Source organism: Oncorhynchus keta, chromosome 15 (genome assembly GCF_023373465.1).
Source record: "Oncorhynchus keta strain PuntledgeMale-10-30-2019 chromosome 15, Oket_V2, whole genome shotgun sequence".
In the NCBI taxonomy this organism is placed as follows: Eukaryota; Metazoa; Chordata; class Actinopteri; order Salmoniformes; family Salmonidae; genus Oncorhynchus; species Oncorhynchus keta.
The window spans coordinates 2998428-3021731 of record NC_068435.1 but is presented as its reverse complement, the minus strand read 5'-3'; the positions used below and the strand labels follow the sequence as shown (position 1 = coordinate 3021731).

At 44.9% G+C, this 23304-nt stretch overlaps 1 protein-coding gene across 50 annotated transcripts in view; it reads right to left on the bottom strand.

Annotated features, from left to right (window-relative positions):
* ak5 (adenylate kinase 5) overlaps window positions 1-23304 on the bottom strand; it is a 222451-nt gene that overhangs the window by 166402 nt on the left and 32745 nt on the right. For all 50 annotated transcript variants that reach the window (XM_052462807.1, XM_052462817.1, XM_052462818.1 and 47 more), the window contains exon 5: window positions 17727-17840. In XM_052462807.1, coding sequence (XP_052318767.1) covers window positions 17727-17840 — 114 coding nt within the window. The remainder of the gene's footprint in view (window positions 1-17726; window positions 17841-23304) is intronic.

The window sequence follows — 23304 nt, the reverse complement described above, 5'->3', positions numbered from 1 at the left end:
ACTGATCCCTGTCTGGTCCTACATCATGTTGACTGATCCCTTCTTTACCTACATCTTTATCTCTGTCTGGTCCTACATCATGTTGACTGATCTCTGTCTGGTCTGTCTGTTCCTAACATCATGTTGACTGATCCTGTCTGTTCCTACATCTGACTGTCTTCCTACATCATGTTGACTGATTCTCTGTCTGTTCTGTCTAACATCATGTTGACTGATCTCTGTCTGTACATCATGTTGACTGATCTCTGTCTGGTCCTACATCATGTTGATCTCTGTCTGTTCCTACATCATGACCCTGTCTGTTCCTACATCATGTTGACTGATCCCTGTCTGTTCCAACATCATGTTGACTGATCCCTGTCTGTTCTTACATCATGTTGACTGATCTCTGTCTGGTCCTACATCATATTGACTGATCTCTGTCTGGTCCTACATCATATTGACTGATCCCTGTCTGGTCCTACATCATGTTGACTGATCCCTGTCTTTACCTACATCATGTTGACTGATCCCTGTCTTAACCTACATCATGTTGACTGATCTCTGTCTGGTCCTACATCATGTTGACTGATTTCTGTCTGTTCCTACATCATGTTGACTGATCCCTGTCTGGTCCTACATCATGTTGACTGATCCCTGTCTGTTCCTACATCATGTTGACTGATCCCTGTCTTTACCTACATCATGTTGACTGATCCCTGTCTTTACCTACATCATGTTGACTGATCTCTGTCTGGTCATACATCATGTTGACTGATCTCTGTCTGGTCCTACATCATGTTGACTGATCTCTGTCTGTTCCTACATCATGTTGACTGATCTCTGTCTGTTCCTACATCATGTTGACTGATCCCTGTCTGGTCCTACATCATGTTGACTGATCCCTGTCTGTTCCAACATCATGTTGACTGATCCCTGTCTGTTCTTACATCATGTTGACTGATCTCTGTCTGGTCCTACATCATATTGACTGATCTCTGTCTGGTCCTACATCATATTGACTGATCCCTGTCTGGTCCTACATCATGTTGACTGATCCCTGTCTTTACCTACATCATGTTGACTGATCCCTGTCTTAACCTACATCATGTTGACTGATCTCTGTCTGGTCCTACATCATGTTGACTGATTTCTGTCTGGTCCTACATCATGTTGACTGATCCCTGTCTTTACCTACATCATGTTGACTGATCTCTGTCTGTTCCTACATCATGTTGACTGATCTCTGTCTGTTCCTACATCATGTTGACTGATCTCTGTCTGGTCCTACATCATGTTGACTGATCTCTGTCTGGTCCTACATCATGTTGACTGATCTCTGTCTGGTCCTACATCATGTTGACTGATCTCTGTCTGGTCCTACATCATGTTGACTGATCCCTGTCTGTTCCTACATCATGTTGACTGATCTCTGTCTGGTCCTACATCATGTTGACTGATCCCTGTCTGGTCCTACATCATGTTGACTGATCTCTGTCTGTTCCTACATCATGTTGACTGATCTCTGTCTGTTCCTACATCATGTTGACTGATCTCTGTCTGGTCCTACATCATGTTGACTGATCCCTGTCTTTACCTACATCATGTTGACTGATCTCTGTCTGTTCCTACATCATGTTGACTGATCTCTGTCTGGTCCTACATCATGTTGACTGATCTCTGTCTGGTCCTACATCATGTTGACTGATCTCTGTCTGGTCCTACATCATGTTGACTGATCTCTGTCTGGTCCTACATCATGTTGACTGATCCCTGTCTGTTCCTACATCATGTTGACTGATCTCTGTCTGGTCCTACATCATGTTGACTGATCCCTGTCTGGTCCTACATCATGTTGACTGATCTCTGTCTGTTCCTACATCATGTTGACTGATCCCTGTCTGGTCCTACATCATGTTGACTGATCCCTGTCTGTTCCAACATCATGTTGACTGATCCCTGTCTGTTCTTACATCATGTTGACTGATCTCTGTCTGGTCCTACATCATATTGACTGATCTCTGTCTGGTCCTACATCATATTGACTGATCCCTGTCTGGTCCTACATCATGTTGACTGATCCCTGTCTTTACCTACATCATGTTGACTGATCCCTGTCTTAACCTACATCATGTTGACTGATCTCTGTCTGGTCCTACATCATGTTGACTGATTTCTGTCTGGTCCTACATCATGTTGACTGATCCCTGTCTTTACCTACATCATGTTGACTGATCTCTGTCTGTTCCTACATCATGTTGACTGATCTCTGTCTGTTCCTACATCATGTTGACTGATCTCTGTCTGGTCCTACATCATGTTGACTGATCTCTGTCTGGTCCTACATCATGTTGACTGATCTCTGTCTGGTCCTACATCATGTTGACTGATCTCTGTCTGGTCCTACATCATGTTGACTGATCTCTGTCTGGTCCTACATCATGTTGACTGATCCCTGTCTGTTCCTACATCATGTTGACTGATCTCTGTCTGGTCCTACATCATGTTGACTGATCCCTGTCTGGTCCTACATCATGTTGACTGATCTCTGTCTGTTCCTACATCATGTTGACTGATCCCTGTCTGGTCCTACATCATGTTGACTGATCCCTGTCTGTTCTTACATCATGTTGACTGATCTCTGTCTGGTTCTTACATCATGTTGACTGATCTCTGTCTGGTTACATCATGTTGCGCTACATTGTTTTGTCTCGTCTCTTTCAGAGGGTCATGGAGCTAGAAGCAGACGCAGTGCATCGTGAGCTAATACATGTGGACAAGGAAGGTTTCAACCTTGCAAAAGACAAGAGACAAACGGCAGAAATATCATCGGACACCGTGCCATCACCGACGCCCCATGACAACGTGGTGGCAACATAACAATGTGTGCAGCTGTTAGTCAAAACGGCGTCCTTCACCATCATGCAATCCTGGGCCCATACAACACTGCAACACATTATCACATTTCTGGACACCCTCAATCGCTAATCACCGGGGGCCAGAGCAGCCCAGGTACAATGTTAGTTTCCACCGGGCTGCTGTGGTCCGCAATTGGTTCACAGGTCACCCACTTTTCATCGCACTCAACCCCCCCCCCCTCCCCCTCATGCAGAGATTTCTTCTCTGCATGGTGGAAGGTGTCTGATCGCCAGCCCCACCAACCCCTTCTACAGGTAATGGAGGAGGCTTGCGGAGACGTGGATCAGGTGTCATGCCAGGCCTGGATACAGCACTCCAGGCGGTACTTCCCACGCTGCCTAGCTCAAGACGACGTCGCATGTGACGTGGATTAAGTCTTATGGCCAGGACCCACAAAGAAGGTTGAGATGTAGACACATTTATCTTTCTGTTCTGTTTTATTTTTTCAAGCACAAATATTTTTGTTTTCTTCTACTTCGCTTTTGTTTTTTCTGAGGAACGTTCTAGAACACATAGAACATTCTGAGAAAAAAAGAAACACACAACCCTTTAGATACTTCATTAGACCTCACAGTTCATCTGTCCATCGATCTGCCATCCACCGGACCAGAGCCTTGGTACACACACACACACACACACACTCTCTCTCTGTCTACACCCAACACACTCCTCAGTAATACGTGTGAAATAAGGAAGGAGGAGGACACGATGAGGGAGAGGAGGAGAGGAAGAGAAGAGAAGAGGGGAGAGGGAGAGGAGAGGAGAGGAGAGGAGAGGAGAGGAGAGGAAAGGAGAGGAAAGGAGAGGGTGAGATTACACTCTTTGTTCACTGCTGAAGCAGCCAGACAGTGTCAGACTAATGGCTCTGACTCCAACTATCGATTTTTGATAGGTAGCATTGGCTAGCACTAGCTGGTTATACCTGCGCCAACACTCCTATAGCTTACTCTACATTTTCATTTTAAATAATGAGCCAGCATGTATACAGCACTTTTATTTCCATGACTGATTTAAAACTAATTTCCTCATTCTCTAGCTTGTCCTTCTGCAGCAGACATTTAGTGAGCAATATGTTCGGAACATCAAATCGGAATAAAATCACAGTGTGGAATCGCTTTACATGACGTATCGGCACCTAAGTATTGTCATAATATTGTATCGTTAGGTCCCTGGCAATTCACAGACCAATCAACCTCCTTTAGTTTCTGTCTACAGTAACTAGACCATAAGAAGGTATCTTGCGTCTTGGAGGTGCTCAGAAATACGGAGAGCGTGTTTGTAAGGTTCTGAGGCCAGGCTGAACAGATTGGTCATGCAATGGTTCGGTTTACCAGGACATTCCTTCTGTAGCACAGTTGGTAGAGCATGGCGCTTGTAACGCCAGGGTAGTGGGTTCGATTCCCGGGACCACCCATACGTAGAATGTATGCACACATGACTGTAAGTCGCTTTGGATAAAAGCGTCTGCTAAATGGCATATATATTTACATATTGCATTGGGATGGTAATCTCGGGGTGATGAGAGCCTTCATCCATATGTTTGGGGAGTCTCCCACTTGCCTTTTGGCAATCAACAATCGTGTTTGCTTATTTCTTTCTTTAAGCAATGGCTTTTTTTATGGCCACTCTTCTGTAAAGCACAGCTCTGTGGAGTGTACGGCTTAAAGTGGTCCTATGGACAGATACTCCAATCTCCACTGTGGAGCTTTGCAGCTTATCTTTGGTCTCTTTGTTGCCTCTCTGATTAATACCCTCCTTGCCTGGTCTGTGAGTTTTGGTGGGTGGCCCTCTCTTGGCAGGTTTGTTGTGGTGCCATATTCTTTCAATTTTTTAATAAGGGATTTAATGGTGCTCCGTGGGATGTTCAAAGTTTCTAATATGTTTTTATAACCCAACCCTGATCTGTACTTCTCCACAACTTTGTCCCTGACCTGTTTAGAGAGCTCCTTGGTCTTCATAGTGCTGCTTGCTTGATGGTGCCCCTTGCTTAGTGGTGTTGCAGACTCTGGGGCCTTTCAGAACAGGTGTATATATACTGAGATCATGTGACAGATCATGTGATACCTAGATTGCACACCGGTGGACTTAGAATACATGGACAACTACAAATACCTAGGCGTTTGGTTAGACTGTAAACTCTCCTTCCAGACTCATATTAAGCATCTCTATTTCGCCACAAAGCTTCCTTCACTCATGCTGCCAAACCCTCGTAAAACTGACCATCCTACCGATCCTCGACTTTGGTGATGTCATCTGTAAAATAGCCTCCAACACTCTACTCAACAAACTGGATGCAGTCTATCACAGTGCCATCCGTTTCGTCACCAAAGCCCCGTATACTATCCACCACTGTGACCTGTACGCTCTCGTTGATTGGCCCTCACTTCATACTCGTCGCCAAACCCACTTGCTCCAGGTCATCTACAAGTCTATGCTAGGTAAAACCCCGCCTTATCTCAACTCACTGGTCACCATAGCAGCACCCACCCGTAGCACGCGCTCCAGCAGGTATATCTCACTGGTCACCATAGCAGCACCCACCCGTACCACGCGCTCCAGCAGGTATATCTCACTGGTCACCATAGCAACACCCAATCTTAGCACGGGCTCCAGCAGGTATATCTCACTGGTCACCATAGCAGCACCCACTCGTAGCACGCGCTCCAGCAGGTATATCTCACTGGTCACCCCCAAAGACAATCCTTTGGTTGTCTTTCCTTCCAGTTCTCTGCTGCCAATGACTGGAACGAACTGCAAAAATCTCTGAAGCTGGAGACTCATATCTCAATCACTAGCTTTAAGCACCAGCTGTCAGAGCAGCTCACAGATCACTGTACCTGTACATAGCCCATCTGTAAACAGCCCACCCATCTATCTACCTCATCCCCATACTGGTATTTATTTATTTATTTTGCTCCTTTGCACCCCAGTATCTCTACCTGCACATTCATCTTCTGCCGATCTACCATTCCAGTGTTTAATTGCTATATTGTAATTACTTCGCCACCATGACCTATTTCCTTAACTTACCTCATTTACACTCACTGTATATAGACTTTTTGTTTTCTTTTGTTCTACTGTATTACTGACTGTATGTTTTGTTTATTCCATGTGTAACTCTGTGTTGTTGTATGTGTCGTACTGCTTTGCTTTATCTTGGCCAGGTTGCAGTTGTAAATGAGAACTTGTTCTCAACTGGCCTACCTGGTTAAATAAAGGTGTTCTCAACTAGCCTAATAAAGGTGAAATAAAAATGTAACTAATTACGTGTCTTCTGAACGTAACTGGTTGCACCAGATCTTATTTATTTACTCATCTCCTCTATCTGTCCATCTGTCCATCTCCTCTATCTGTCCATCTCCTCTATCTGTCCATCTGTCCATCTCCTCTATCTGTCCATCTCCTCTATCTGTCCATCTGTCCATCTCCTCTATCTGTCCATCTCCTCTATCTGTCCATCTCCTCTATCTGTCCATCTGTCCATCTCCTCTATCTGTCCATCTCCTCTATCTGTCCATCTCCTCTATCTGTCCATCTCCTCTATCTGTCCATCTCCTCTATCTGTCCATCTCCTCTATCTGTCCATCTCCTCTATCTGTCCATCTGTCCATCTCCTCTATCTGTCCATCTCCTCTATCTGTCCATCTGTCCATCTCCTCTATCTGTCCATCTGTCCATCTCCTCTATCTGTCCATCTCCTCTATCTGTCCATCTGTCCATATCCTCTATCTGTCCATCTCCTCTATCTGTCCATCTGTCCATCTCCTCTATCTGTCCATCTGTCCATCTCCTCTATCTGTCCATCTCCTCTATATGTCCATCTCCTCTATCTGTCCATCTCCTCTATCTGTCCATCTGTCCATCTCCTCTATCTGTCCATCTCCTCTATCTGTCCATCTGTCCATCTCCTCTATCTGTCCATCTCCTCCATCTGTCCATCTCCTCCATCTGTCCATCTCCTCTATCTGTCCATCTCCTCTATCTGTCCATCTGTCCATATCCTCTATCTGTCCATCTCCTCTATCTGTCCATCTCCTCTATCTGTCCATCTCCTCTATCTGTCCATCTCCTCCATCTGTCCATCTCCTCTATCTGTCCATCTCCTCTATCTGTCCATCTCCTCTATCTGTCCATCTCCTCTATCTGTCCATCTCCTCTATCTGTCCATCTCCTCTATCAGTCCATCTCCTCTATCCGTCCATCTCCTCTCTGTCTATCCCCTCTATCCGTCCATCTCCTCTATCTGTCCATCTGTCCATATCCTCTATCTGTCCATCTCCTCTATCTGTCCATCTCCTCTATCTGTCCATCTCCTCTATCTGTCCATCTCCTCTATCTGTCCATCTCCTCTATCTGTCCATCTCCTCTATCTGTCCATCTCCTCTCTGTCTCTATCTGTCCATCTCCTCTATCTATGTCCATCTCCCTCTATCGTCCATCTCCTCTATCTGTCCATCTCCTCTATCTGTCCATCTCCTATCTGTCCATCCTCTATCTGTCCATCTCCTCTATCTGTCCATCTCCTCTATCTGTCCATCTCCTCTATCTGTCCATCTCCTCTATCCGTCCATCTCCTCTCTGTCTATCCCCTCTATCCGTCCATCTCCTCTCTGTCTATCCCCTCTATCCGTCTATCCCCTCTATCCGTCCATCTCCTCTCTGTCTATCCCCTCTATCCGTCTACCTCCTGTACCCGTCTATCTCCTGTACCCACCAATCTCCTCTACCCGTCAAGCTCCAATATCTGTCTATCCCCTCTATCTCCTATTTAGTCCATGTTTAATTCATTCAGCATTATGGATATGGTGAGTGTGAGTGTGTGTGTCTCTGGTGTTCATGTAGGTATTGTCTGAAAGCAGATAAACACTAAGTGTCCAACACTGAGCTCTAATGTGATAATGAGTGCATCCTTCCATCACACACAATAAGCACTGCCCTTCCACATCACATGCGCTGTACCAATATGGCTCTCATCGGCCACTCAGCTCTGAAGCAGCTCCGTTAACAGCCCCTAGTTGGCCGGTGACAATGATGACTGCTGGAATGTTTGTGTGTGTGTGTGTGTGTGTGTGTGTGTGTGTGTGTGTGTGTGTGTGTGTGTGTGTGTGTGTGTGTGTGTGTGTGTGTGTGTGTGTGTGTGTGTTCACATGTGTGTTCACACGTGTGTGTGTGTGTGTGTGTGTGTGTGTGTGTGTGTGTGTGTGTGTGTGTGTGTGTGTGTGTGTGTGTGTGTGTGTGTGTGTGTGTGTGTGTGTGTGTGTGTGTGTTCACGTGTGTGTGTGTGTGTTCACTGTGTGTGTGTGTGTGTGTGTGTGTGTGTGTGTGTGTGTGTGTGTGTGTGTGTGTGTGTGTGTGTTCACGTGTGTGTGTGTGTTTGTGTGTTCACTGTGTGTGTGTGTGTGTGTGTAGGTTGTGTGTAGGTTGTGTGTGTGTGTGTGTGTGTGTGTGTGTGTGTGTGTGTGTGTGTGTGTGTGTGTGTGTGTGTGTTCACGTGTGTGTGTGTTTGTGTGTTCACTGTGTGTGTGTGTGTGTGTGTGTGTGTGTGTGTGTGTGTGTGTGTGTGTGTGTGTGTTCACGTGTGTGTGTGTTTGTGTGTTCACTGTGTGTGTGTGTGTGTGTAGGTTGTGTGTAGGTTGTGTGTGTGTGTGTGTGTGTGTGTGTGTGTTGTCTGTGCGTATGTGTGTGTGTGTGTGTGTGTGTGTGTGTGTGTGTGTGTGTGTGTGTGTGTGTTCACTGTGTGTGTGTGTGTGTGTTCACTGTGTGTGTGTGTGTGTGTGTTCACTGTGTGTGTGTGTGTGTGTTCACTGTGTGTGTGTGTGTGTGTTCACTGTGTGTGTGTGTGTGTTCACTGTGTGTGTGTGTGTGTGTGTGTGTGTGTGTGTGTGTGTGTGTGTGTGTGTGTGTGTGTGTGTGTGTGTGTGTGTGTGTGTGTGTTCACGTGTGTGTGTGTGTGTGTTCACTGTGTGTTCACTGTGTGTGTGTGTGTGTGTTCACGTGTGTGTGTGTGTGTTCACGTGTGTGTGTGTGTGTGTGTGCGTGTGCGTGTGCGTGTGCGTGTGCGTGTGTGTGTGTGTGTGTGTGCGTGTGCGTGTGCGTGTGCGTGTGTGTGTGTGTGTGTGTGCGTGTGTGTGTGTGTGTTCACTGTGTGTGTGTGTGTGTGTGTCCACTTGAACAGCTGATCTCCAGCTTGATTGGGGTGAAACCAGGTGAATTTGAACAGCATCTGTTTATCTGGATGGTCCCAAGTACATGATTGGTCATGTACAATAACTGTCAACAACATTTCCACTAACTATACACTTACCTTAAGACCTACCCTTATATTTGTTGGACTTTGGTCAAGTAACGATACCAGGATAATTGTGTCTAAGGGTAGCGCATGCTAAATTAAGTTAGATGCTAAATTAAGTAAGAATATTCCATGTGTGTGCGGGCCCTTTCACATTAGAGCTCAGTGTTAGACACTGTTTTTTTTTTCCCGGGAAAATTGGGGTTCATTGTCTCTCTTTGAAGTGTTTCCCTGGGGCTGTAATCTTGGGGAGGGAGTGAGATTAAGGCCGTAATTAAACCAAATTAAATGAGGCCTGGCGATTTTTTTGGTTTGTTTTTACCTTAAGGTTTGCAAATGCTCAAAACACAACACACTTATGCCTATTTTGTTGGTGTTTTTAAAATACTGTACTTGATTTGTGTGTTCTATTTCCTTTGGGTTTAATGAGTTTTCCATTTGTCTTAGTGCCACGGTATCTTAAAGGGCCCACGGTATCTTAAAGGGGCCACGGTATCTTAAAGGGCCCACGGTATCTTAAAGGGGCCACGGTATCTTAAAGGGGCCACGATATCTTAAAGGGGCCACGGTATCCTAAAGGGGCCACGGTATCTTAAAGGGGCCACGGTATCTTAAAGGGGCCACGGTATCTTAAAGGGGCCACGTTGTGGTATCTTAAAGGGGCCACGGTATCTTAAAGGGGCCACGGTATCCTAAAGGGGCCACGGTATCTTAAAGGGGCCACGGTATCTTAAAGGGGCCACGGTATCTTAAAGGGGCCACGGTATCTTAAAGGGGCCACGGTATCGTAAAGGGGCCACGGTATCTTAAAGGGGCCACGGTATCTTAAAGGGGCCACGATATCTTAAAGGGGCCACGGTATCTTAAAGGGGCCACGGTATCTTAAAGGGGCCACGGTATCTTAAAGGGCCCACGGTATCTTAAAGGGCCCACGGTATCTTAAAGGGGCCACGGTATCTTAAAGGGGCCACGGTATCTTAAAGGGGCCACGGTATCTTAAAGGGGCCACGGTATCCTAAAGGGGCCACGGTATCTTAAAGGGGCCACTGTATCTTAAAGGGGCCACGGTATCTTAAAGGGGCCACGGTATCTTAAAGGGGCCACGGTATCTTAAAGGGGCCACGGTATCTTAAAGGGGCCACGGTATCCTAAAGGGGCCACGGTATCTTAAAGGGGCCACGGTATCTTAAAGGGGCCACGGTATCCTAAAGGGGCCACGGTATCTTAAAGGGGCCACGGTATCTTAAAGGGGCCACGGTATCTTAAAGGGGCCACGGTATCTTAAAGGGGCCACGGTATCTTAAAGGGGCCACGGTATCTTAAAGGGGCCACGGTATCTTAAAGGGGCCACGGTATCTTAAAGGGGCCACGGTATCTTAAAGGGGCCACGGTATCTTAAAGGGGCCACGGTATCTTAAAGGGGCCACGGTATCTTAAAGGGGCCACGGTATCTTAAAGGGGCCACGGTATCTTAAAGGGGCCACGGTATCTTAAAGGGGCCAAGGTCTCTTAAAGGGGCCACGATATCTTAAAGGGGCCACGGTATCTTAAAGGGGCCACGGTATCCTAAAGGGGCCACGGTATCTTAAAGGGGCCACGATATCTTAAAGGGGCCACGGTATCTTAAAGGGGCCACGATATCTTAAAGGGGCCACGGTATCTTAAAGGGGCCACGGTATCTTAAAGGGGCCACGGTATCTTAAAGGGGCCACGGTATCTTAAAGGGGCCCACGGTATCTTAAAGGGCCCACGGTATCTTAAAGGGGCCACGGTATCTTAAAGGGGCCACGGTATCTTAAAGGGGCCACGGTATCTTAAAGGGGCCACGGTATCTTAAAGGGGCCACGGTATCTTAAAGGGGCCACGGTATCTTAAAGGGGCCACGGTATCTTAAAGGGGCCACGGTATCTTAAAGGGGCCACGGTATCTTAAAGGGCCCACGGTATCTTAAAGGGGCCACGGTATCTTAAAGGGGCCACGGTATCTTAAAGGGGCCACGGTATCTTAAAGGGGCCACGGTATCTTAAAGGGGCCACGGTCTCTTAAAGGGGCCACGGTCTCTTAAAGGGGCCACGGTCTCTTAAAGGGGCCACGGTCTCTTAAAGGGGCCCACACACACATGGAATTTTACAGGAAGTTGTTATTTTCTGAGTTTTAATTAAACACGTGAATTCTTTTGATAAAGGAATGCTCTGGGAACCTGGGATATGACATGTATGTAATGTTTGACTATTTTTCATTCATTTGTAAGAAACAATTATTTGAAGGGTTTAAATATGACCTCTGACCTCTGTCCTGACTTTCCAGTGTGGTTTGATCACCCTCATTGGGAAGCTATTTGGATAATGAATTTATGGTCATTTGTAACACTGATTTAAAGGTCATATAGATACAATTATTTTTCTTTATGGATTTTATTTTTGACCTGTAGTGCTTTTTATTTTATTTTTTTACGTGTCAAAATGGGGGAGGGAACAGTCCTCTGAGGTATTGGGATTGAAGTCTACACACCTTGAGGGATGTGTAGGAGTGTATGGAGTGACATGTGCAGGAGGGTATTGTTGTGTCTCGTTTGTTCTGTTCTGTTCCCGATGGGTTATCGGTCTAACTCCCTGATCCTGTGGCTCTGTGATGTAGTTGACAGTGTGATGGGGAGTATTAGCCAATTTGAAAGAATATAGTTTTCAATAGAACGTGTTGTTATTCTCTTTGACATGTGTTTAGACATTTGTATTAAGAATAAAAGTGATAATTCATCATATAGTAAAAGAAATGAACTAAAGTGTTGTTCTGATCTGTCCTCTCTTGATGAAAGGTGACGTCAGTCGGTCTCTTCATGCATGGAAGATAATTGGACCGAACAGTGTGTGTACCTCAAACCCCCTCTAACTGGCTGAAGAAGAGCGACACAGGCGTTGAACACGGCCCCGTCTGCACCACTTCTACCAGAGACCTGAGTCCTGAGCCAGCAGCCTGTATGCAGCGTCCAATCAGAGCTATCGTCTGCACCACTTCTACCAGAGACCTGAGTCCTGAGCCAGCAGCCTGTATGCAGCGTCCAATCAGAGCTATCGACTGCTTTTCTCTCATGTCTTTTCTCAGGGGTGTGAGAGGAGTCCACGTGGAGTGAGCATGGGGAGAGATCTGCTCTAATCTTCGCTTATGTTGCTGGTATACTGGTTGACGAATGGACAAGACGTAATGGGTAGTAAAGGTGATGGCGGCTCAGGTGAGACATTGAAATTGGGACATTATCATGGGCCATCCACTTTGAACTGTAAAGTTATCTGAAGAAGACGAAAAGGACGCCAGAAGAATCAATGACGGAATCAATGCCTGAAGGAGGAGGTTGATCAACTGTGCCCAAAATTGTTTTAGACTTTTGGGGTATCAGGTTAATTGTAGAGGTCTACACACTACATACAATTATAGTAATTATAGTCATTTCGATTAAGAATGCATTGAGATACTGGTGTGTATTATAATTGTGATTTTAAAAAAGTTAATAGTATAATTATGGGATAATATTGATACTGTATGTTAATGTTAAATATATATATATTTTTTTAAACTTTGAGTGATATGACCAATTTGAATCACTGAGCATTGTGATTCTACATTTTGGTTGGATAATTAATTGGGTTTTTGATTATGATTTGGAAACAGAATGATTTTAAAAACTGAAAGATTGATTTGAGTTTAGTATGTTAATAACTATATGAGTGAAGCAATGAATGTATCAGGGATGGATTGTTCTGATTGGTGACACTATTCTCAGCATCCCCTGGTGAATGGAGAATGGAGAGGGTGAACTCTGATCCTAATCTATTTGTAGTCGTTATCTTATAAATAGTGGAATCATGATTCCTGTCTTGGGTCATGTTCATTAGACACCAATGGAATAAAATGTACTTTAACTAGGAGTCACTACCTGAATTTGTCTAACAAGATGATTTTAGTTTCTGGGATGGAAATAGTTATTCCCACCATGCTGATCCATTGGAACGTGATAGATAACTAAATATTATTTTATTAAACTTCATTGTTGCATGCACTGCGTTATGTATTAAATATGTGCTTTTCACCGTCTATGAAGACATAGGTTTGAATCTCATAAACTGTATGCATCTTCTGTTTTTTTCTTCATGAGTTCGTACAGGCGACTGTGTATCATAACCTCCACAGGCAAATTGCTAGCATGCTTAGAAAATGAGTTGGAGGTTGAAATGGCACACAGTGAGAAGTTTCTGGGGAGGAGGCTGAGCCAGTGCTATGGCAACCGGTCGAGAGCAGCAACACAATCAACAAGTTATTGGTTTATGTAGAATGTGTGCATTTTCTACACGTGAATGAATGTTCTTAAATCCTGTAATTTTATTTTACGTTTAAGAGGATTCTCAAAATGGGGGATTATGGTGGAAAAAATTGCAAGATTATGTTATAATACTTTTATTGCATCAAATGGTTGTGTTATGCAACAGAATAGAGTGCTCAGAGATAACACTGACAGAGGAGATTTATGATGTATTTTGGGTGATAAAACCCAAAGAGCATTCCAGAGCACGAGCTAATGTTTCTGTTCTGTACCGTACCAGGAAGAGATGGATCCAGTTTGGAGTCGGAGGGACAGACACTGGTCTATACACGATGAAAACTGTTGACACAGCAGATGCCGTCTGCTATGTATTAGAGGTATCTTTCATACGAATCTTAACCTTGTGACCCATTCTATAGATCTGTTTGGTCGTCCTGTAGGTTGAAAGGGGTGTATCTTGGCTAGAAAAGACCTTCGTACTTTTGTCTCGGGGCTCTCAACGAATCTTTTGACCGTGGATCGTCGACCAGCCATCATTATCGTAGAGCACCCAATCGAAGTATAACTCTGACTTGTGTGATAAGTTTGTCTCTCCTCATTTGATAGTAAAGAAATTAACCACCCCACCTAACCTTAAGCTCTACCCTTATTCTAACCCTAGTCCTAACCCTAACCTAAAGCCCTACCCTTATTCTAACCCTAGTCCTAACCCTAACCTAAAGCCCTACCCTTATTCTAACCCTAGTCCTAACCCTAACCTAAAGCCCTACCCTTATTCTAACCCTAGTCCTAACCCTAACCTAAAGCCCTACCCTTATTCTAACCCTAGTCCTAACCCTAACCTAAAGCCCTACCCTTATTCTAACCCTAGTCCTAACCCTAACCTAAAGCCCTGCCCTTATTCTAACCCTAGTCCTAACCCTAACCTAAAGCCCTACCCTTATTCTAACCCTAGTCCTAACCCTAACCTAAAGCCCTACCCTTATTCTAACCCTAGTCCTAACCTAACCTAAAGCCCTACCCTTATTCTAACCCCTAGTCCTAACCCTAACCTAAAGCCCTACCCTTATTCTAACCCTAGTCCTAACCCTAACCTAAAGCCCTACCCTTATTCTAACCCTAGTCCTAACCCTAACCTAAAGCCCTACCCTTATTCTAACCCTAGTCCTAACCCTAACCTAAAGCCCTACCCTTATTCTAACCCTAGTCCTAACCCTAACCTAAAGCCCTACCCTTATTCTAACCCTAGTCCTAACCCTAACCTAAAGCCCTACCCTTATTCTAACCCTAGTCCTAACCCTAACCTAAAGCCCTACCCTTATTCTAACCCTAGTCCTAACCCTAACCTAAAGCCCTACCCTTATTCTAACCCTAGTCCTAACCCTAACCTAAAGCCCTACCCTTATTCTAACCCTAGTCCTAACCCTAACCTAAAGCCCTACCCTTATTCTAACCCTAGTCCTAACCCTAACCTAAAGCCCTACCCTTATTCTAACCCTAGTCCTAACCCTAACCTAAAGCCCTACCCTTATTCTAACCCTAGTCCTAACCCTAACCTAAAGCCCTACCCTTATTCTAACCCTAGTCCTAACCCTAACCTAAAGCCCTACCCTTATTCTAACCCTAGTCCTAACCCTAACCTAAAGCCCTACCCTTATTCTAACCCTAGTCCTAACCCTAACCTAAAGCCCTACCCTTATTCTAACCCTAGTCCTAACCCTAACCTAAAGCCCTACCCTTATTCTAACCCTAGTCCTAACTAGTCCTAACCTAAAGCCCTACCCTTATTCTAACCCTAGTCCTAACCCTAACCTAAAGCCCTACCCTTATTCTAACCCTAGTCCTAACCCTAACCTAAAGCCCTACCCTTATTCTAACCCTAGTCCTAACCCTAACCTAAAGCCCTACCCTTATTCTAACCCTAGTCCTAACCCTAACCTAAAGCCCTACCCTTATTCTAACCCTAGTCCTAACCCTAACCTAAAGCCCTACCCTTATTCTAACCCTAGTCCTAACCCTAACCTAAAGCCCTACCCTTATTCTAACCCTAGTCCTAACCCTAACCTAAAGCCCTACCCTTATTCTAACCCTAGTCCTAACCCTAACCTAAAGCCCTACCCTTATTCTAACCCTAGTCCTAACCCTAACCTAAAGCCCTACCCTTATTCTAACCCTAGTCCTAACCCTAACCTAAAGCCCTACCCTTATTCTAACCCTAGTCCTAACCCTAACCTAAAGCCCTACCCTTATTCTAACCCTAGTCCTAACCCTAACCTAAAGCCCTACCCTTATTCTAACCCTAGTCCTAACCCTAACCTAAAGCCCTACCCTTATCCCAACCCTAGTCCTAACCCTAACCTAAAGCCCTACCCTTATTCTAACCCTAGTCCTAACCCTAACCTAAAGCCCTACCCTTATTCTAACCCTAGTCCTAACCCTAACCTAAAGCCCTACCCTTATTCTAACCCTAGTCCTAACCCTAACCTAAAGCCCTACCCTTATTCTAACCCTAGTCCTAACCCTAACCTAAAGCCCTACCCTTATTCTAACCCTAACCTAAAGCCCTACCCTTATTCTAACCCTAGTCCTAACCCTAACCTAAAGCCCTACCCTTATTCTAACCCTAGTCCTAACCCTAACCTAAAGCCCTACCCTTATTCTAACCCTAGTCCTAACCCTAACCTAAAGCCCTACCCTTATTCTAACCCTAGTCCTAACCCTAACCTAAAGCCCCACCCTTATTCTAACCCTAGTCCTAACCCTAACCTAAAACCCTACCCTTATTCTAACCCTAACCTAAAGCCCTACCCTTATTCTAACCCTAGTCCTAACCCTAGTCCTAACCCTAACCTAAAGCCCCACCCTTATTCTAACCCTAACCTAAAGCCCTACCCTTATTCTAACCCTAACCTAAAGCCCTACCCTTATTCTAACCCTAACCTAAAGCCCTACCCTTATTCTAACCCTAACCTAAAGCCCTACCCTTATTCTTTGTTGATAGTATGACTATCAGTAGATCCTCTATGTGGGACTATCCAGATAAAGTGTGAACTCTGTCTGTGTGGGAAGACGTGGTCATGTTCAACCAACCACACCCGTCAGGTATAGCTATATATTACAGTGATATAGTAGTATACAGTAATATAGCTATATATTACAGTGGTATAGTAGTTTACAGTAATATAGCTATATATTACAGTGGTATAGTAGTATACAGTAATATAGCTATATATTACAGTGGTATAGTAGTATACAGTAATATAGCTATATATTACAGTGGTATAGTAGTTTACAGTAATATAGCTATATATTACAGTGGTATAGTAGTTTACAGTAATATAGCTATATATTACAGTTGTATAGTAGTATACAGTAATATAGCTATATATTACAGTGGTATAGTAGTACACAGTAATATAGCAATATATTGCAGTGGTATAGTAGTACACAGTAATATAGCTATATATTACAGTGGTATAGTAGTATACAGTAATATAGCTATATATTACAGTGGTATAGTAGTACACAGTAATATAGCTATATATTACAGTGGTATAGTAGTACACAGTAATATAGCTATATATTACAGTGGTATAGTAGTACACAGTAATATAGCTATATATTACAGTGGTATAGTAGTACACAGTAATATAGCTATATATTACAGTGGTATAGTAGTATACAGTAATATAGCTATATATTACAGTGGTATAGTAGTTTACAGTAATATAGCTATATATTACAGTGGTATAGTAGTTTACAGTAATATAGCTATATATTACAGTTGTATAGTAGTATACAGTAATATAGCTATATATTACAGTGGTATAGTAGTATACAGTAATATAGCAATATATTGCAGTGGTATAGTAGTACACAGTAATATAGCTATATATTACAGTGGTATAGTAGTATACAGTAATATAGCTATATATTACAGTTGTATAGTAGTACACAGTAATATAGCAATATATTACAGTGGTATAGTAGTTTACAGTAATATAGCTATATATTACAGTGGTATAGTAGTATACAGTAATATAGCTATATATTACAGTGGTATAGTAGTACACAGTAATATAGCTATATATTACAGTGGTATAGTAGTACACAGTAATATAGCTATATATTACAGTGGTATAGTAGTACACAGTAATATAGCTATATATTACAGTGGTATAGTAGTACACAGTTATATAGCAATACCACAGGTCTATTTCTCACCTGGTCCTCAAAAGAAAGCGCCTGTCCCATGTCACGAGGGAACCCATCAATCACGATCCCGCTAGCGTCTGGAATCTTCATGATCTTCTGCTTAATCTCAGTGATGGTGGTCTCCTGTAAGGAAATAGAGCTCGTATCAAAACAGTGTTGATGCTGTCCTGTGTGTTGATGCTGTCCTGTGTGTTGATGCTGTCCTGTGTGTTGATGCTGTCCTGTGTGTCGATGCTGTCCTGTGTGTTGATGCTGTCCTGTGTGTTGATGCTGTCCTGTGTGTTGATGCTGTCCTGTGTGTTGATGCTGTCCTGTGTGTTGATGCTGTCCTGTGTGTTGATGATGTCCTGTGTGTTGATGCTGTCCTGTGTGTTGATGCTGTCCTGTGTGTTGATGCTGTCCTGTGTGTTGATGCTGTCCTGTGTGTTGATGCTGTCCTGTGTGTTGATGCTGTCCTGTGTGTTGATGCTGTCCTGTGTGTTGATGCTGTCCTGTGTGTTGATGCTGTCCTGTGTGTTGATGCTGTCCTGTGTGTTGATGCTGTCCTGTGTGTTGATGCTGTCCTGTCTGTTGATGCTGTCCTGTGTGTTGATGCTGTCCTGTGTGTTGATGCTGTCCTGTGTGTTGATGCTGTCCTGTGTGTTGATGCTGTCCTGTGTGTTGATGCTGTCCTGTGTGTTGATGCTGTCCTGTGTGTTGATGCTGTCCTGTGTGTTGATGCTGTCCTGTGTGTTGATGTTGTCCTGTGTGTTGATGCTGTCCTGTGTGTTGATGCTGTCCTGTGTGTTGATGTTGTCCTGTGTGTTGATGCTGTCCTGTGTGTTGATGCTGTCCTGTGTGTTGATGCTGTCCTGTGTGTTGATGCTGTCCTGTGTGTTGATGCTGTCCTGTGTGTTGATGCTGTCCTGTGTGTTGATGCTGTCCTGTGTGTTGATGCTGTCCTGTGTGTTGATGCTGTCCTGTGTGTTGATGCTGTCCTGTGTGTTGATGCTGTCCTGTGTGTTGATGCTGTCCTGTGTGTTGATGCTGTCCTGTGTGTTGATGCTGTCCTGTGTGTTGATGCTGTCCTGTGTGTTGATGCTGTCCTGTGTGTTGATGCTGATCCAGAGACTAACAGTTTAGTTTTAGCATGACATGTTCTCCCTTGAGAACTAGAGGGGTTAGAATGTTACTGCACAGTTTCCTTGTACCCCTACACATCTACTCAGTACTGGTACCCTGTGTATATAGCCATGTTATTACCTCGTACCCCTACACATCTACTCAGTACTGGTACCCTGTGTATATAGCCATGTTATTACCTCGTACCCCTGCACATCAACTTGGTCCTGGTACCCTGTGTATATAGCCATGTTATTACCTCGTACCCCTGCACATTGACCTGGTCCTGGTACCCTGTGTATATAGCCATGTTATTACCTCGTACCCCTGCACATTGACCTGGTCCTGGTACCCTGTGTATATAGCCATGTTATTACCTCGTACCCCTGCACATCGACCTGGTCCTGGTACCCTGTGTATATAGACATGTTATTACCTGGTACCCTGTGTATATAGCCATGTTATTACCTCGTACCCCTGCACATCGACCTGGTCCTGGTACCCTGTGTATATAGCCATGTTATTACCTCGTACCCCTGCACATCGACCTGGTCCTGGTACCCTGTGTATATAGCCATGTTATTACCTCGTACCCCTGCACATCGACCTGGTCCTGGTACCCTGTGTATATAGCCATGTTATTACCTCGTACCCCTGCACATCTACTCAGTACTGGTACCCTGTGTATATAGCCATGTTATTACCTCGTACCCCTGCACATCGACCTGGTCCTGGTACCCTGTGTATATAGCCATGTTATTACCTCGTACCCCTGCACATCGACCTGGTCCTGGTACCCTGTGTATATAGCCATGTTATTACCTCGTACCCCTGCACATCGACCTGGTCTTGGTACCCTGTGTATATAGCCATGTTATTACCTCGTACCCTGCACATCTACTCAGTATTGGTACCCTGTGTATATAGCCATGTTATTACCTCGTACCCCTGCACATCGACCTGGTCCTGGTACCCTGTGTATATAGCCATGTTATTACCTCGTACCCCTGCACATCGACCTGGTCCTGGTACCCTGTGTATATAGCCATGTTATTACCTCGTACCCCTGCACATCGACCTGGTCCTGGTACCCTGTGTATATAGCCATGTTATTACCTCGTACCCCTGCACATCGACCTGGTCCTGGTACCCTGTGTATATAGCCATGTTATTACCTCGTACCCCTGCACATCTACTCAGTACTGGTACCCTGTGTATATAGCCATGTTATTACCTCGTACCCTGTGTATATAGCCATGTTATTACCTCGTACCCCTGCACATCTACTCAGTACTGGTACCCTGTGTATATAGCCATGTTATTACCTCGTACCCCTGCACATCTACTCAGTACTGGTACCCTGTGTATATAGCCATGTTATTACCTCGTACCCCTGCACATCTACTCAGTACTGGTACCCTGTGTATATAGCCATGTTATTACCTCGTACCCCTGCACATCTACTCAGTACTGGTACCCTGTGTATATAGCCATGTTATTACCTCGTACCCTGCACATCTACTCAGTACTGGTACCCTGTGTATATAGCCATGTTATTACCACGTACCCCTGCACATCTACTCAGTACTGGTACCCTGTGTATATAGCCATGTTATTACCTCCTTCCCCTGCACATCGACCTGGTCCTGGTACCCTGTGTATATAGCCATGTTATTACCTCGTACCCCTGCACATCTACTCAGTACTGGTACCCTGTGTATATAGCCATGTTATTACCTCGTACCCCTGCACATCTACTCAGTACTGGTACCCTGTGTATATAGCCATGATATTACCTCGTACCCCTGCACATCGACCTGGTCCTGGTACCCTGTGTATATAGCCATGTTATTACCTCGTACCCCTGCACATCTACTCAGTATTGGTACCCTGTGTATATAGCCATGTTATTACCTCTTACCCCTGCACATCGACCTGGTCCTGGTACCCTGTGTATATAGCCATGTTATTACCTCGTACCCCTGCACATCGACCTGGTCCTGGTACCCTGTGTATATAGCCATGTTATTACCTCGTACCCCTGCACATTGACCTGGTCCTGGTACCCTGTGTATATAGCCATGTTATTACCTCGTACCCCTGCACATCTACCCAGTCCTGGTACCCTGTGTATATAGCCATGTTATTACCTCGTACCCCTGCACATCTACTCAGTACTGGTACCCTGTGTATATAGCCATGTTATTACCTCGTACCCCTGCACATCTACTCAGTACTGGTACCCTGTGTATATAGCCATGTTATTACCTCGTACCCCTGCACATCGACCTGGTCCTGGTACCCTGTGTATATAGACATGTTATTACCTGGTACCCTGTGTATATAGCCATGTTATTACCTCGTACCCCTGCACATCGACCTGGTCCTGGTACCCTGTGTATATAGCCATGTTATTACCTCGTACCCCTGCACATCGACCTGGTCCTGGTACCCTGTGTATATAGCCATGTTATTACCTCGTACCCCTGCACATCGACCTGGTCCTGGTACCCTGTGTATATAGCCATGTTATTACCTCGTACCCCTGCACATCTACTCAGTACTGGTACCCTGTGTATATAGCCATGTTATTACCTCGTACCCCTGCACATCTACTCAGTACTGGTACCCTGTGTATATAGCCATGTTATTACCTCGTGCCCCTGCACATCTACTCAGTACTGGTACCCTGTGTATATAGCCATGTTATTACCTCGTACCCCTGCACATCTACTCAGTACTGGTACCCTGTGTATATAGCCATGTTATTACCACGTACCCCTGCACATCTACTCAGTACTGGTACCCTGTGTATATAGCCATGTTATTACCTCCTTCCCCTGCACATCGACCTGGTCCTGGTACCCTGTGTATATAGCCATGTTATTACCTCGTACCCCTGCACATCTACTCAGTACTGGTACCCTGTGTATATAGCCATGTTATTACCTCGTACCCCTGCACATCTACTCAGTACTGGTACCCTGTGTATATAGCCATGATATTACCTCGTACCCCTGCACATCGACCTGGTCCTGGTACCCTGTGTATATAGCCATGTTATTACCTCGTACCCCTGCACATCTACTCAGTACTGGTACCCTGTGTATATAGCCATGTTATTACCTCGTACCCCTGCACATCTACTCAGTACTGGTACCCTGTGTATATAGCCATGATATTACCTCGTACCCCTGCACATCGACCTGGTCCTGGTACCCTGTGTATATAGCCATGTTATTACCTCATACCCCTGCACATCGACCTGGTCCTGGTACCCTGTGTATATAGCCATGTTATTACCTCGTACCCCTGCACATTGACCTGGTCCTGGTACCCTGTGTATATAGCCATGTTATTACCTCGTACCCCTGCACATCGACCTGGTCCTGGTACCCTGTGTATATAGCCATGTTATTACCTCGTACCCCTGCACATCTACTCAGTACTGGTACCCTGTGTATATAGCCATGTTATTACCTCGTACCCCTGCACATCGACCTGGTTCTGGTACCCTGTGTATATAGCCATGTTATTACCTCGTACCCCTGCACATTGACCTGGTCCTGGTACCCTGTGTATATAGACATGTTATTACCTGGTACCCTGTGTATATAGCCATGTTATTACCTCGTACCCTGCACATTGACCTGGTCCTGGTACCCTGTGTATATAGCCATGTTATTACCTCGTACCCCTGCACATCGACCTGGTCCTGGTACCCTGTGTATATAGCCATGTTATTACCTCGTACCCCTGCACATCGACCTGGTCCTGGTACCCTGTGTATATAGCCATGTTATTACCTCGTACCCCTGCACATCTACTCAGTACTGGTACCCTGTGTATATAGCCATGTTATTACCTCGTACCCCTGCACATCTACTCAGTACTGGTACCCTGTGTATATAGCCATGTTATTACCTCGTACCCCTGCACATCTACTCAGTACTGGTACCCTGTGTATATAGCCATGTTATTACCTCGTACCCCTGCACATCGACCTGGTCCTGGTACCCTGTGTATATAGCCATGTTATTACCTCGTACCCCTGCACATCTACTCAGTACTGGTACCCTGTGTATATAGCCATGTTATTACCACGTACCCCTGCACATCTACTCAGTACTGGTACCCTGTGTATATAGCCATGTTATTACCTCCTTCCCCTGCACATCGACCTGGTCCTGGTACCCTGTGTATATAGCCATGTTATTACCTCGTACCCCTGCACATCTACTCAGTACTGGTACCCTGTGTATATAGCCATGTTATTACCTCGAACCCCTGCACATCTACTCAGTACTGGTACCCTGTGTATATAGCCATGATATTACCTCATACCCCTGCACATCGACCTGGTCCTGGTACCCTGTGTATATAGCCATGTTATTACCTCGTACCCCTGCACATCTACTCAGTACTGGTACCCTGTGTATATAGCCATGTTATTACCTCGTACCCCTGCACATCTACTCAGTACTGG